Genomic DNA, 16,845 nt, shown 5'->3' on the forward strand with positions numbered 1-16,845 from the left:
ATAAAATATTGAAATAATTTGTGCACATATTGCTCAAAGATTTGTGTTTAATAGAGTTTGGCTAGTTTAGCTTTCTTAAAAATTATTGACATTCTTATCTGTTTTTCAGGTTTATCAATTTTGTGAAAAACTATAACAACCCAAATTTAAGAATTTCCTACTCTGCTGAACGTAGTATTGAAGATGAAATAAATCGAGAAAGCAACAGTGATGTTCATACTATTGTAATTAGCTATGCAGTCATGTTTGTGTACATTTCCATAGCTCTTGGGCATATTAAGAGTGTTGCTAGAGTCTTGGTATGCATCTTTTTAACTATTGAATTTAAATATAGAATTCAATGTCTTGCAAGTTTAGTTAAAATTGAGCACCTTAATATTTATTTTTATTTTATTTTGAACAGTTACCTCTTTAACAGCTATCCACCTTACAGTAGTAAGGTGGATGGGTAACATACAGGTGAAACTCGAAAAATTAGAATATCGTGCAAAAGTTCATTTATTTCAGTAATGCAACTTAAAAGGTGAAACTAATATATGAGATACTCATTACCGTGACCCGTCAAAACCGCGGTCCACTAAAGCGCGCCCGATCAAAGCGCGTACGTGACGTCATCAGCAGCGCGACAAATAAAATTAAAAATAAATTAAATTAAAATTAAAATAAAATTAAAGCAAGCCGATTCACATAAAGGTAAGGGTTAGGGTTAGGTTAAGGGTTAGGGTTAGGTTTAGGGTTACGTTAAGCGTTAGGATTAGGTTTAGGGTTAGGTTAAGGGTTAGCGTTAGGTTAAGGGTTAGGGTTAGGTTTAGGGTTAGGTTAAGAGTTAGGGTTAGGGTTAGGTTTAGGGTTAGGTTTGGGGGGGTTAGGGTAAGGTTTTCGCGTTAATTTTAAATTTACCGCTCACAGCGTGCCATTTTCGTCACGCTGTGATGACGTCACGTACGCGCTTTCGTCGAGCGCGCTTTAGTCTACCGCGGATTTGTGGTGGAACCACTCATTACATGCAAAGCAAGATAGTTCAAGCCGTGATTTGTCATAATTGTGATGATTATGGCTTACAGCTCATGAAAACCTCAAATCCACAATCTCAGAAAATTAGAATATTACATGCAATCAATAAAACAAGGATTGTACATAGAACAATATTGGACCTCTGAAAAGTATAAGCATGCATATGTACTTAGTACTTGGTTTAGGCCCCTTTTGCAGCAATTACTGCCTCAATGTGGCGTGGCATGGAAGCTATCAGCCTGTGGCGATGCTAAGGCGTTAAAGAAGACCAGGATGCTTCAATAGCGGCCTTCAGCTCTTCTGCATCCTTCGGTCTCATGTCTCTCATCTTTCTCTTGGCAATGCCCCATAGATTCTTTATGGGGTTCAGGTCAGGCGAGTTTGCTGGCCAATCAAGCATAGTAATCCCACAGTCACTGAGCCAGGTTTTGGTGCTTTTGGCAGTGTGGGCAGGTGCCAAATCCTGCTGAAAAATGAAGTCAGCATCCCCATAAAGCTCGTCTGCGGAAGAAAGCATGAAGTGCTCCAAAATCTCCTGGTAGACGGCTGCGTTGACCCTGGACTTAATGAAGCACAGTGGACCAACACCAGCAGATGACATGACTCCCCAAATCAGTACAGTCTGTGGAAACTTCACACTGGACTTCAAGTATCTTGCAGTGTGTGCCTTTCCATTCTTCCTCCAAACTCTGGGTCCTTGGTTTCCAAATGAAATGCAAAAGTTGCTCTCATCAGAAAAGAGGACTTTGGACCACTGAGCAACAGACCAGATTTATTTTTCTTTAGCCCAGATGCTTCTGATGTTGTTTGTTGTACAGGAGCAGCTTGACAAGAGGAATATGACATTTGAAGCCCATGTCCAGGATCTGTCTGTGTGTGGTGGCTCTTGATGCACTGACTCCAGCCTCAGTCCACTCCTTGTGAAAGTCCCCAACACTTTTGAATGGCCTTTTCCTGACAATCCTCTCCAGGCTGTGGTCATCCCTGCTGCTTGTGCACCTTTTTCTTCCACACTTTTCCCTTCCACATAACTTTCTATTAATGTGCTTTGATACAGCACTTTGGGAACATCCAACTTCTTTTGCAATTAACTTTTGAGGCTTTCCCTCCTTATGGAGGGTGTCAATGATGGTTTTCTGCACAACTGTCAGGTCAGCAGTCTTTCCCATGATTGTGATTCCTACTGAACCAGACTGAGAGACCATTAAAGGCTCAGGAACCCTTTGCAGATGTTATAGCTTAATTAGCTGATTAGAGTGGGACACTTTGAGCCTAGAATATTGCACCGTTTCACAATATTCTAATTTTCTGAGATTGTGGATTTGGGGTTCTCATGAGTTGTAAGCCATAATTATCACAATTATGACAAATCACGGCTTGAACTATCTTGCTTTGCATGTAATGAGTCTATCTCATATATTAGTTTCACCTTTTAAGTTGCATTACTGAAATAAACGAACTTTTGCACGATATTCTAATTTTTTGAGTTTCACCTGTACAGTATCAAGAAAGTGTATACCCATATGTGCTGTAAATTATCCCTACAGTCTTCTGGAAATTAGCAAATTTATTTATCATTTTGTTTAGCAGTTTTTCTCTTAAAATTTATAGAGATATACATGAAGAGCTCCCTAATTGCTTTATACAATACAGTATATGTTGTCTAATAGTGCTGAAGATAACATGTTTCAGAACAATAATTTTCCTAAATAAGTAAAAGAGATTTGAATATATATTACATTATCTGGATTAGAAATTGATGTGCCTGATGTTGCCTGTTCACTTTATATTTCTTAGAATGAAATATACATGCTTTTTTTTTGGCACAAGTAATAAAGTGCAGCTGGTTTGACAAACTTAAATTGTAATTATGTTGTAAAAACAGAATTTTAAAAAGGCTCTCATTGTATGTTGTCTTTATTTACTAGGTGGATTCAAAGATCTCATTGGGTATTGCAGGCATCCTGATAGTGCTAAGTTCAGTTGCATGTTCTTTGGGTATCTTCAGCTATTGTGGAGTCCCTCTCACACTAATTGTTATTGAAGTCATTCCCTTTTTGGTGTTGGCTGTTGGAGTGGACAACATTTTCATTATTGTTCAGACATTTCAGGTATTTTTATTAATATAACATATACAGTAAGATGATATTTGCATATGCACCATTTTGTTGGAATAAATTAGTGGTGTTTTTGCCTATGATTCTTTCTCTGGCTCGGATAAGAAATATAAGCCAAAATGATAATCAGTCTAGCTCACCCTGTTAGTAATAGCTCTCACAAGGTTTGGATGGAAACTTTTTACAACTTATCTAGAAATACTGAAAACTGAACTTTGGCCCTTTTTTGACCTGCTGATGGCCAAGGTGCCTATGAAGGTTCCATTGTAATTAATATAGTTTGGCTTTTTGCGATAATGTGTTGATAATACACTAACTTTTTAAATAGTATTTGGGTGGCATTGAATATCTGTTTCTGGGCAGCAAGGAGAATACTATGTTTGCGAGCTTTCTGGAAAGCTTCATTTGACCTCTGTGGGAAACAACCTGCTCTTCAGCATGGTGCAAGAGTGTGTCTGATGACACTTCCCTCATGCCTGCAAACTCCATTGCATGGAATAGCCGTAAGTAGTGTCTGTTATGCAGTGGTGGGTTCCGGATCCCGGTGCAACCGGTATGGTGCAACAGGACCGGATGTCCACATGCACGTGCACAGCACACGTGCAGCGCATACATGCATACTTACCACCCACGACACTCCGTGACGGTTCCACAACACTCCAGCTGCTCAGCGGAGCATCGCACAGAGGCTGTGCGCTCTGTGCGCACGCATAAGCCCCGATCAGCTCGAATACAGGTAAGGAAGGTGGGTGGGCCCTCCAGAGCACTGTCCTGGAACTGTATGTGGTGCTCCCATCAGGCATCGGTACACGTGTACCAGGGTGAACCGGTCGTATCCCACCACTGGTCTTATGGGAAGAAAGGTTTCGTAGCCATGATTCATAGCAAGCATGGCAAGTAATTGAAAGGCATTTTTTGTACATGTGTATATGCAGTTGCTTAATTCTGATAGTTCAAAAAAAGGCATTTCTCCTGTGATGCACAGACATACAACAAGAAGAAACCTTTTAGAAGGAAAAAACACACCATATATTTGAGAGAAGAAGGAGTTTAATCTTTCCAGAAGGATAGCCATGTTGATAAATCTTACAAATTATCCCTTTTAAGGGTTTTGTAAAGGCATTAATAATAAGACTAAAATAGGATAATTGCTACACCAGTTAAAAGGGTGATTGCCTGTTCTCAGAGGGAAAACCAATATTTAGGTTGGAGAAACTCTGCTGTTTATTTTGGATTTTTACAATATTTTAAAGAAGAATATTTAGAATTTCGGAGAGTTTTTACAGTGTCCATGCATGCATATGAGTGTTGATGTAGGCCTGAATGACCATACAGATATAAGATATATTACTGATTGTTCAAAAAATAAATGGATAGCCTAGACCTGTGATGGTGAACCTGTGGCACGCAGAGCCATATTTGCTGGCACGTCAGCATGTGTGTGCCGGCCAACTGATTTTCGGCCTCTGGAGGACTGGGGGAGGCTGTTTTCAGGAATGAACTTCTAGTTGACCCATTGGGCCTGTTTTTCACCTTCCCCAGCCTCCGGAGGCTTTCCTGAAGCCTGGGGGGGGGGGGAAACGCCCCCCCCCCCGGGAAGTCCTCCAGGAGCCGGAAACGGATTGTTTCTGAACTTCCGGTTGACCCGTTGGGGCTGTTTTTTGCCCTTCTGAGCCTCCAGAGGCTTTCCTGAAGCCTGGGGAGGGTGAAAAATGGCCCCAATGGGCCAACCGGAAATTTGGAAATGATCCATTTCTAGCTTCCAGGGGGCTGGGAGAGGCCATTTTCGGCTTCCCCAGGCTTCAGGAAAGCCTCAGGGGGGGGGTGCATGCGCATGTGGGCGGAGAGGATTGAATTAGTGTGGGCACATGTGCAATTGTGCATACGGACACAATTTTGGCATGCCATAAGAAAAAGGTTTGCCATCACTGGCCTAGACCCTAGAGCCTTTGAGGTTGGTAATGAAGCATATTTCTCCATATTTTTTTAACTAAAACAATTTGTATCATGGATCTGATACACAATTTGATTTAATGATTGAATTATAATTTCAGAGAGATGAACGGCTTCAAGATGAAACCTTAGATAAGCAGATTGGTCGAATCCTTGGGGAGGTGGCTCCTAGTATGCTTCTTTCCTCATTTTCTGAGGCTGTGGCTTTTTTCTTAGGTAAGATTTGTAAATTTTTGGATTTTTTGCATTTTGGAATTAATTATTTTCTCTTATTCTATGACTAGTATTTTAAAAAAAAGTAGAATAAGCAAAACCATTCTTTCCAAATCCTTGAAAATCAACAACAGCCCCAAGTGAGGGCTGAATAGAGGCGTTTTAAAAGGAACAAGTGAAATACATTTCAGTAGAATGCCAAAACTGGTGAAATATAAACTGCCAAATTCTTGATAGCAATGTGGAAACATTATTTTAACCCAGTCTTGTTTATGAACAGAATATTGCCCATATCTTTACTTTTCACCAAATGTATTTCTGATAAAGCTGGGAAAACGGATATATTATGGAATGAAACCTATTCTATAGGTTTCTATGGAATAGGTTTTGGGTTCATTTCTGCAAGTTATTTCTGAATTTAAAGCATCTATTCAGTTAAATGCTGAGTATTGAATAAGAGCCCTTAAACATATTGCTGTATACGGAAACATTTTCTGTGGTTCTAGTATAGGAGTCTAGGCATAATATCTTCATAGCAAACCAGAATTTGGGAGAAAATCACAATGGTAATGCCTACTGTTTGGAATGCTTTTATTGAAGTAATTCCCCATTTTTTTTCACCATCGTCTCATGAATTGTAGAAATGTACTGGTTAGTAATTTATTTTCTTTTTAATGACAGTGTTTTACATAAGTTACCTTTAAAAAAAAATGGGTTGGCAAATTGCTTCATGATATTTTATGGGAAGTGATATATAAATGTTTGAATATATTCTTTTGTATTGAGTTAGCATGACATGCATCTGTTTATTTTTCTCTTTTAGGGAGCTTGTCTACTATGCCTGCAGTTCGTACATTCTCCCTCTTTGCTGCTGTGGCTGTCTTTATTGATTTCCTTCTGCAAATTACTTGCTTTGTAAGTCTCTTGGGCTTGGATGTTAAGCGCCAAGAGGTAAGTTCATTATAAGCTCTTTTCATATTTGTTTTGGATCAGCATTATTTTAGCAGCATATTCATTTTGGCATTTTTTATATTCCAGAGTAATCGATGTGATATCCTGTGCTGTATCAAAGGTCATGAAGAAATCAGTAGTTTCCATCACTCTAAAAGCATGTTGTTTCAATTTTTCAAAAACATTTATTCTCCGTTTCTTCTTAAAGAGTGGATGAGACCAATTATTGTACGTACACCCTCATTATTTTAGCTAAAGTTCCTTTTGATTTAAAATATCTAAACTCTAGATAATAATCTAAATGCAATCATGAGATTTTTAAAAAATGGTATAAATATATTTAATTTTGTGTTCATTTCTGGCTGGTTTTCAGAATACTAAAAATCAGTTCAGTAGTCTGAACAGATTAATGCTAATTTTACTTACATTTACTGTAACAGGACCATGTTAAATATTTCTTCCACCCTATTGCTAATGTATCATGACACCGTTTTAATCTTTAAATGGAAGAGCTACAGTATATTTTCTTGCAGCACTGATTTATTCTATAGATTTCAACTATGTAAACCAAATCTTGAACAGGTTTTAGATAAATGCATTTTGTGAGACAAAGATGATTTTACTGTATTTCAGATATCCATATTTGTGGGTGTGTTATCATTCAGCATAGCAGTTGTCAACAAAGTTGAGATTGGCCTGGACCAGAGATTATCAATGCCTGATGTAAGTTTTTCAACTGCTTGTATCACTACTCTTTTTTTCTTAGGAAATATTAAACATTTCCTGAGAATTTCCTGATAATGACAGCTCCCTATTTGTGCATATAACAAATAGATTAGAGAGGAGAGGGAGGGAGGGAGGGTGGGAGGGAGGGAGAGAAAAGATAGCAATAGCACTTATATACCACTTCACAGTGCTTTACAGCTCTGTCTAAGTGGTTTACAGAATCAGCATATTGCCCCCGAACAATCTGGATCCTTATTTTACCCACCTCGGAAGGATGGATGGCGGAGTCAACTTGAGCCCGTGAGAATCAAACTGCTAAACTGCTGGCAGCTGGCAGTCAGCAGAGGGAGCCTGCAGTACTGCATTTTAACCACTGCGCCACCAAGAATGTGGAGATATTTTCTTACTTTATTCTCCCATCCCTTGTATTCTCTCTCTTTTAAAATCAGGATTCCTATTTGATAGTCTACTTCAATGATCTTGGCAAATACCTGCACGCAGGTCCTCCAGTATATTTTGTGTTGAAAGAAGGCCATGATTATACAACGCCAGATGGACAAAATATGGTCTGTGGAGGAATGGGATGTGACAACAATTCTCTGGTACAGCAAGTGTTTGATGCAGCAGAGATTAGCAGCTAGTAGGTATTCATTTTCCTTTTTCCTTAATGATTTTCTCTTGCTAATAATGTTCTGTTAGAAAGGAACAAACTGTTACTTAGACTCATCATTAACCAGCCTCTTGTGTAAGTCCAATATAAGAAAATTATCCAGGTCACACTCTTGATTTAGTATTTGTATTTCCTTTTGAATTACTAAGTTGTTATGTCCAATGTAGCATCATATTCCATATCATTCTTGTAGCCTCTCATGTTTAAATCCATTTTCAAATCAGTGTCCGTCTTGGCCAATGAAACCTGTTTCTCTTCCACAGCAACTTTTAAATAGACAGTCTATCTATAGAGCAGCCACTCTCAAAATTAACTTCTGGGTCCATTGTTCCAAAATAGTATGTTCAGTATTAAAATATTTTGCTTCATTCTGTATAAGTAAGTCAAATTTCATTCTCCTTTCATCAATCCTTGAACTTTTATTTAAAACTTCTTTCACTAAGGATTGAAGGAAACCCCTCTGGTGTTTTCAAGCTTGTCAATTCAAAGGCTTCTAATTCAGGTAGAACTCAACTTACATCATTTCGTTTAGTGACTGTTCAAAGATACACTGCCACTGAAAAAAAGTGACAATTTTTCACATTTATGACCATTGCAGCATCCCCATGATCACGTGATTTACATTCAGTTACTTGGCATCTGGTTCATATCTATGATGGCTTCAGTGTCCTGCGATCATGTGGTTTATACTTTGCGATCTTCTGACAAGCAAAATCAATGGGAAAGCTAGATTCATTTAACAACTTTGTTAATTTAATTTAACAACTGCAGTGATTCACTTAACAAATGTGGCATTTGTTAAGTGATTTTTGCCCCATTGTATGACTTTTCTTGTCACAGTTGTTAAGTGAACTACTGCAGTTGTTAGTAACATGGTTGTAAATTGAATCTGGCTTCCCCGTTGACTTTACTTGTCAGAAGTTCGCAAAAGGATATCACATGACACACACACCCGGACACTGCAACTGTCATAACTACGAGTCAGTTGCCAAGCCTTTGAATTTTGACCATGTGACCATGGGAATGCTGCAGTGGTAGTAAGTCACTTTTGAAAAACAGTCATGTCACTTTTTCCAGTACCATTGTAAATTTGAACAAAGGACTATCTGTATATTTTTTTAAACTTATGGTATCTGGATTGAATGTATATATTTTAAAAAAATATTCAGTTTGTGTAGAATGTAAAATGTTTGACAAATGATGGTACCATTTTCATATTTAGTACAAGAATTGGCTATTCACCTTCTTCCTGGATTGATGACTACTTTGACTGGATCAAGCCACAATCTTCCTGTTGCAGAACTTATAACACCACTGGAGCATTCTGCAATGCTTCAGGTACAGCTGAATTTCAAAGCTTAATGAATTAATTGAATCTGAGCAAATCAGTTTTATATGAATGAAGACAAATGTTAATTTTATGAATATTTTCCAATAACATTTATACAGTTATCAATCCATCATGTGTGCGCTGCCGGCCAATGACTAAAGAAGGAAAACAGAGACCTGAGGGTGAAGACTTCATGAAATTTCTCCCTATGTTCCTCTCAGATAATCCTAATCCGAAATGTGGCAAGGGGTATGTTTGGAAGGGCATTGAGTCATAAAAACCCTGGCTTTCTTTGTCTATATAATAATGCTCACAGCACAAGAAGTGCAAAATAAAGCTGAACTTTAATTTTATATTTGGGTAGGCAAATATTGCTTAATAAATATAATTTAATCTTAGCATAATTATTGCCATCATTGAAACACACCAATTGAAGGATATAACTTCCATCTAGAAGGAACTGAAGAAATTGAAAGGGAAGATGAATACACCTGTATGCTAATAATAGTTGTGGAGGTAAATACTCCCGATCAGTTCAAATAATATTTTCTAAAAGGGGTGACATGATAGCAGTGTTCCAATATTTAAGGTGCTGCCACAAAAAAGAGGCAGTCAACCTATTCTCCAAAATGTCTGAAGGAGGACAAGCAGCAGTGGATGGAAACTAATCAAGGAGAGAACCAACCTAGAACTAAGGAGAAATTTCCTGACAGTGAAAGCAATTAATCAGCAGTATGGCTTATCTTCAGAAGTTGTGTGCACTCCAACACTGGAGGTTTTTAAAAGATTAGACAACCATTTGCCTGAATTATAGGATTTTCTATCTGAGCAAGGGATTGAACTAGAAGATCTCCAAGCTCCCTTTCAACTCTGTTAGTCTGCTATTGTTAAAATAAATCAAGAACTTTCAAAAGGGCATGAAGTAGTGAATAATGAAGTTATTTGTTATTTATGTTCAAATTTGTACTTTAAACTTAAAATAAAAATGGTTAGTTGGTTTTAATAGCAAGAAAAACTAGTGGGAAAAGGAGCTCAACATTCATGGGAGTTTCTAAGAAAGGAAACAGTAATTTTGCATATAATTCTAGAAAACAGCATTTTTCTCTGAAAAGAGAATATTCACTATAAAGTGAAATGCACAGGAACAGTATTACAGTTTAAGCTTCATAACGACATAGTCCAGGATTATACACTGTTCTTGTATGAGGTGAAATCTCCGGACCAGATTAATTTATTTTGTGGTACAGAATGAAATAATTAATGGTTTGGTCAAAACAATATAAATTGCCTGAAACAATGTAGATCAGAACAGATAAAATGCTACAGTTGAAGCTTTAGGACATAGAGTCCTATCTTCAAAAATATATGATCTAAGAAACTTTAGACTATTAAGTCTGAATCAATATCTGGAAAGAATACATTATCAAACAATGTCAGGCTGCATTAATCTATTATGATTTTATCAAATCATTTGATTTGTAGTCCCATAATATTCAGAATGGCAAGTGAATTAAACATTAACTAGGTTAATGTTCTGTGGATTTTGCAGTTGATTTTGTAATGGTATTAAACTGAAGAGGTAAAATTGAGTGGCTTTGCCACCATAAAATGTTCAGTAAAACATGGTTTTATATTTTTGATTTAGTAGTATAAATTGACACTCTAGTGTTTCTGCCTATATCCTATAGTACTCTCATTTTAAAAATTGGAAAATTCTTGTGCTATGAGCAAAGATCCAATCTAAGTCAGTAGTAGAAAATTAAAAATAGTGGATCTTCATAATCCAGTACTTCATTTGCATATATGCTCAATAGTGTACAGTATTTGTCCATTAAAAAGGTAAACGTAAATAGAAATTGAAGAGGGCATGGCTGGCTGTACTACAATTTGTATCTTGCCTGGGATGGTAGCTGGTGTTATCACTGAATGCATGAGGCCACTTCAGCCCTAATTGTGTTCCAGAGCCATTATGCCCCTTAAAACCTACAAATATAAGAAACAATTCCATGATTTCTTTGGAGAGTGATTTTTTTAAAGAGATGCAATAGTACCATACCTTTATAAGCCTTCTTGATCCATATAATAAATAGTCCTAAAATTTATCCAATGGCAAATATAATGCTGCATGTGAAGTGTGTTTTTCCCATCCTCATTCTATTGCTTTGTGTTGTCTACTTTTAGCAAGTATTGATCTGTAGCATCTCCTAATAAGATAATAGATGCAAATTGAAGTGACTGTTAGTCTGTTGATTTGAAAGAAGCCAGCAGCTTTTTTGATGTATGCAAACTATACTCTTTTTTCAGAGGACACGCTGCATATAGTTCTGCAGTCAACTTTATACATAACTCTTCTGAAATTGGAGCCACTTACTTCATGACTTACCATACAGTGCTAAAAACTTCAGCAGACTTTATTGATGCATTGAAAAAAGCACGGATTATTACGAACAATATTACTGCAGCCATGGTCCGCAAAGAAAAAAATGCTGAAGTTTTTCCTTACAGGTACAGTAATTCCTTTATGGGCAGAAAATTCTCACACAACTTGCTCACTAAGAATTAGAATTCGATTATGCAATATATGCTAGAACCCAATCCCCGAGCTTCTTCAAAAGTTGCCATTAAATTGTAAAGGGGGAAATTTAAAAATACATGGGAATAAATTATAATAGATTGTTATAAGAGCTAATATATTTCATTTAATCAAAGTTAAATTTTGTTCTGGACCACCATTTTTATTTTTATTTTTTGCTCTTTGTGCATGATTCTCCTAGGTCACTTGAAAGCTACTGCAAATTTTGATTATTATGAAGTGATGGCAATAGTGTTCTGATTTTTTTCCCCCTGTGCAATTTTTGTATTTTTTTAAACAGGAAAATATTAATAAGCCTGTGCAGAGATAGAACAGTTTGCAAATAATTAAAGCAATAATATTAATTTAGAATTATATTCAAAGTTTTCCTTTTTGCTCTGATTAATTCCTAAATGTTTGATTGACTGAAGTTTTGTGGCTTGGGTTCATAAATCTAGAGTCACAAATGAAAAAAAATCTTTAAACTACCCAGTTTTGTCAGTCAATCAATCTTTAATCTGTAAATAAAGTATTTTTTAGTAACCTATTTTTCGGACTATAAGACACACAGGAGTATAAGACGCACCAAGATTTTGAAGAGGTAAAAAAGAAAAAAAAGTTTTTGCCCTCCCCGGCCCCCAGGAACACTCTGCAGGCCTCCCAAACCCTCTGCATGTCCCATTTTTTCAAAAAACAGGGCACGCAGAGGATTTGAGAGGCCTGCAGAGTGCTCGTAGGGGCTAGGGAAGGCAAAAACATGACATCTAGGGGTTTGGGAGGCAAAAAACGGGCCCAATTTTTTGCAAAAATGGGCCCATTTTTTGCAAAACTGACACATGCAGAGGGCTTGGGAGGCCTGCAGAGTGCTCCTGGAAGCTGGAGAGAGCAAAAACGGTACTCCTGGGGTTCTTGGGAGGCCAAAAACAGGTCTGTTTTTTGCAAAAATGGGGTGCTCAGGGGATTTGGGAGGCCTGCAGTGTGCTCCTGAGGGCTGGTGAAGGCAAAAATGGACCCATTTTTTGCTTCCCAACACCCCACCCCCATGCATCACATTTTTGCCCTCCCCAGCTCCTAGGAGCAATCTGCAGGTCTCCCAAACCTTCTGCGTTGCCTGGTTTTGCAAAAAACAAGCCTGTTTTTGACAAAAACGGAATGAGCGGGGCAGGGTTTCCAGGGGCCAAAAATGGCTGTATTGAGTTTATAAGATGCACCAAGATTTCCACCCCCTTTTAGGGGGGAAAGAACTGTGTCTTATACTCTGAAAAGTACAGTATTTGTCTTTCCTTCCAAAATAATAAAATTATTTTTTGCCACCATTAGTGGTGGAGAAACATCATTTTTGATGCTTTCAGTGGAAAAAAACAAAAAATGATCCAGAAAAAAAACCAAAATTGTTGTTTTTACTGCCATCAGAAGCAGACATTAAATAATTTTAATCTGGAGAAAGTTATGCTGAAAAAGGTGGAAGGGAAGAGGACAGCCAGCAGCAAGGTAGATTATTGTGATTAGGGTTGGACAAATTTATTAGATTCTTTCATTCTTGTCTTCAATTTTTGAAAAGTGGAAAGTGACTTTTTTAGAAGATGCTAAGTGGTAAGTTGTAGTTTATAAATGTTAACTTTACTTATCTTTCTCTTCATAGCTTGTTCTATGTTTTTTATGAACAATATTTAACAATTGTGGATGACACCATCTTTAATCTTGGCATTTCCCTTGGATCAATATTCATAGTAACTATGGTGCTGCTTGGTTTTGAAATATGGGCTGCCATTATTGTTTCCCTCACTATTGCTATGATACTGGTCAACATGTTTGGAGTGATGTGGCTCTGGGGTATCAGTTTAAATGCAGTTTCCTTAGTAAACCTTGTAATGGTAAGTTTAGCTACACTTTAATCCTAGCCTGTTTAAAAATGTTTGGTGCAAAACAAATGCTATTTAAACTCTGTACAATTAATATAAATGGATATAAATGCTCAAAAGAATACATGCAGTGCTTGATATTCCTTGTAAAAATAAGTGTTTCCCTTTTTGTTTGTATTCATTGAGATATCTATGAAAATCTTGGTTTTAGAATAGTGACAAGATTTGTCTTAGATTTGGTGTCCATACTCAGCCAGATGATTTAGCCAGATAATGTGCACAGCTGCAAATGCCTCCAACAAAAAAATCATATCAGATAAAATTAATCATTGATTTTATAAATTGTTTTGAAATTAAATCTGGAAAATGTTTGCTGCTTTTGGACATCTTTACCAATTTGGTATTGAAAATTTTAAAAGAAAAAATGACAGAATTGCCCTCTTTACCCATTTTACTTTATGGTTTCCTGCCTACCAATGAGTGGTATTTTAATATCTTCCAAGCCTTATTCAGAGTAAATGTTTTCTTTCTCAGTAACTCTTTTTTAAGGATTTTTAACTTTTGGGAATCAAGATTTTGATGTCTCTTCACCAAGAATGCATCTTTATTTGTGACTGCTTAATAGTTGACTTAATATGTGCTATGCTTAGAATAACTGGTCTAATACAGATAGTCCTCAACTTACAATAGTTCTTTTAGTGACTGTTCAAAGTTACAGTGGCACTGAAAAAAGTGCCACAAGTCTATGACCATTTTTCAGTTACCAGCTTTGTAGCATCTCCACAATAAATGCCTCATTTAACCACAGAAATTTTCAGCTTAATTGTCGTAAGTTGAGGACTACCTATATTTAAAGGGAAAACAATATTCAATTATAAAAAAAATCTAATATCCCTGTTAAAATGCCAGTTTATTGAAATGTAAAAAATCATACCTCCGACATTGAAAGTGGTAAGAGAAAGAGGAAGAAAGAAAAAATCAAAGCAAGATAGTCACTTAAATCTCAAAAAACAGGCCTTTTAATAGCAATGTCTACACTTTTTATATCCACTGTAATTATTGTGATAATTTAAAAGCCGTCTGCATATCTTGATAATTTCTGAGCTATAAATTTTTCTACAAAAAATGCCTATCTGCTGATAGACATTAGAAGCTGATAAAGATGCACTTGGTATATAAATTGACTTGCTGCAGTTATTATTGCACTTAATGTGTTACAGTAGAGTCACTTTCCTGCTTTGTGTTATTTTGCATATATTCTCTAACAAATTCTAACTATTAGCATTTAATTGCCATTTATTTGAATGCCTTATGCTTTATAAAACAGTAGAATATCCTAATATCTACATGTTATTTTCTTTGCAGAGTTGCGGCATCGCTGTTGAGTTTTGTAGCCATGTGACAAGAGCTTTCACAATTAGTACAAAAGCAACAAGAGTAGAGCGTGCTGAAGAAGCACTATCCCAAATGGGGAGCTGTGTAAGTAGCATTTTGTATGCTGTCTGCCAGGCAATAGAAGCCACAGGAATTGTGCCCAATTGTCTTAACAGCTCATGGCCTGTATGCAATCAACATGTCAGCATATAGATGCAATCTATGCTGTGCATCTGTGTGATGCAAAGTTCACCTCTTCCTGTAGTTTGTAATTATAACTAAAAGCTTGGGGTGGATAACCATTTTAACCCTAAGGACTACAAATGAAGAACGGAATGTGTGTATGCACCACATGTCATATGCATACACTGGGGGGGGGGGTGTCAAACTCCCAGCATCACGTGACATATCAGGACTTTTCCCCCCTTCACTAACTGGGTGTGGACGTGGCCAGCGCATGACACATCCGGCCCATGGTCCGGTAGTTTGACAGCTCTGGCATATTCTATTGCTTGTCTCCTCTTTTACTACTGAATCTTAGCAAGATTGCAGTGGAGAGAGAGATGAGGGCCCCCTTAAAAATATCCATCCGAGTTGCAGATCACTGTTTTGTTTTGATGTAGAACAATCTATAACAATCTAGGGTAGGAACACTGGGAAAAGGAAGAACACAATGAATTTTTCTCTTTCATTAAGTATATTTTTATTGAAAAACCAATGAACTGGTTCTCACCAACCTGACTAGTTGATAAGAGAAAAGTAGAAGTTTGTTTGCTAACCATGCAGGAGACAGGATGCTGATAAATTTCTGTTATTGATAATGATGCTGATAATAAAAAATAATGTAAAAATAAAAGAATTCTGACCTGTTGGGAAAGGGATACATTCACTATAACAGGACAATGTTTTGCTAGGTTTGTTACTTTTTTTTATTTCAATAGGTTTTCAGTGGTATTACACTTACAAAATTTGGAGGAATAGTGGTGCTTGCTTTTTCCAAATCTCAGATTTTCCAAGTCTTCTACTTCAGGATGTATTTAGCCATGGTGCTACTTGGAGCAACCCATGGTCTAATATTTCTTCCTGTCCTACTTAGCTACATAGGTAAGACAAAATTGGAATTTGTTTCAGATATACTGACCTATATGCCACACAGGCCACATTTAAACATTGTGATATCTTTATTTAACATAATAAACTGGTTTAGCAAAATAATCACCTAAGCATGTGCACACCCACTATTCATAATGAGAGTGAAACAAAAATTTTGTTCTCATGTTAAGGCATTTGGAGGGGAGGTGGCTTATTGTCGTGCCACAGTATACCAAAAAAAATCCCTAGCATAGCATTTTTTGAAATATTTCTATAGTAACAAATTTATTAATTTTAATTTAGCTTAAAATAAGCCATTTTCATAATTATTTTTGAAGTTGAAGGACTAATTAACATTTTGCGAAAGTAAAATTTAAGGAAGAGCAGATGTGTAAAAAAATACCCTTGCTTGTGGCAGGATTTATGCATCATGCTACATTAATATATTTTTGGCTTGTATTTGTGCCTTGTTTGTAAACTATGATCATGTCTTAACATGTGCACTAGGCCACATTACCTTATTCTATAAATTACGGCAGTGTGCTATACATCACCAGGCCCAAACCTTTTGGCTTTGTGGACTGGCAGTGGATGATTCTGTGCAAACAGCGGGCGAGCACGCTCACATGTGCAGTTCCATTGACACAAGGGGCAGAGGCAGGCACCCACTGCTTGCTCAAATGGAGCTTTGTACATGAGCTGCTCATGCAAGTGGAGCTGTGTGCATGAGCACACTTGCCCAGCACTTGTAGAACTCAGTTCTGAATGGGCTGGGGCTGATGGATTTCCAGCCCCACTTGAAAGGTTGTGATTGTTGTTGTTTTTTACTGTGTTTGTCTTTTGTCCTATTTGTACCCCCTTCACACCTTCGGTTGTTAGCCACCCCGAGCCCCTTGGGAGTGAGGCGGCATACAAATTAAATAAACATTCCAAACATATTCTGCTAAACCGTGGTTTGTCGTATCAACGTC

General features: G+C 37.1%; 1 protein-coding gene across 2 annotated transcripts in view; it reads left to right on the top strand.

Annotated features, from left to right (window-relative positions):
* The window catches only part of NPC1 (NPC intracellular cholesterol transporter 1), a 50,110-nt gene that overhangs the window by 28,913 nt on the left and 4,352 nt on the right, over positions 1–16,845 (top strand). For both annotated transcript variants that reach the window (XM_087707178.1, XM_087707176.1), the window contains exons 12-24: positions 110–299; positions 2,943–3,125; positions 5,186–5,300; positions 6,121–6,248; positions 6,336–6,476; positions 6,882–6,971; positions 7,424–7,614; positions 8,867–8,982; positions 9,094–9,223; positions 11,279–11,479; positions 13,189–13,420; positions 14,774–14,887; positions 15,724–15,886. In XM_087707178.1, the coding sequence (XP_087563304.1) occupies positions 110–299; positions 2,943–3,125; positions 5,186–5,300; positions 6,121–6,248; positions 6,336–6,476; positions 6,882–6,971; positions 7,424–7,614; positions 8,867–8,982; positions 9,094–9,223; positions 11,279–11,479; positions 13,189–13,420; positions 14,774–14,887; positions 15,724–15,886 (1,994 nt within the window). The remainder of the gene's footprint in view (positions 1–109; positions 300–2,942; positions 3,126–5,185; positions 5,301–6,120; positions 6,249–6,335; positions 6,477–6,881; positions 6,972–7,423; positions 7,615–8,866; positions 8,983–9,093; positions 9,224–11,278; positions 11,480–13,188; positions 13,421–14,773; positions 14,888–15,723; positions 15,887–16,845) is intronic.

This window comes from Thamnophis sirtalis, unplaced genomic scaffold (assembly GCF_051295495.1).
Source record: "Thamnophis sirtalis isolate CommonGarterSnake01/CBP01778 unplaced genomic scaffold, rThaSir2_p1.2 scaffold_2, whole genome shotgun sequence".
Classification (NCBI taxonomy): Eukaryota; Metazoa; Chordata; class Lepidosauria; order Squamata; family Natricidae; genus Thamnophis; species Thamnophis sirtalis.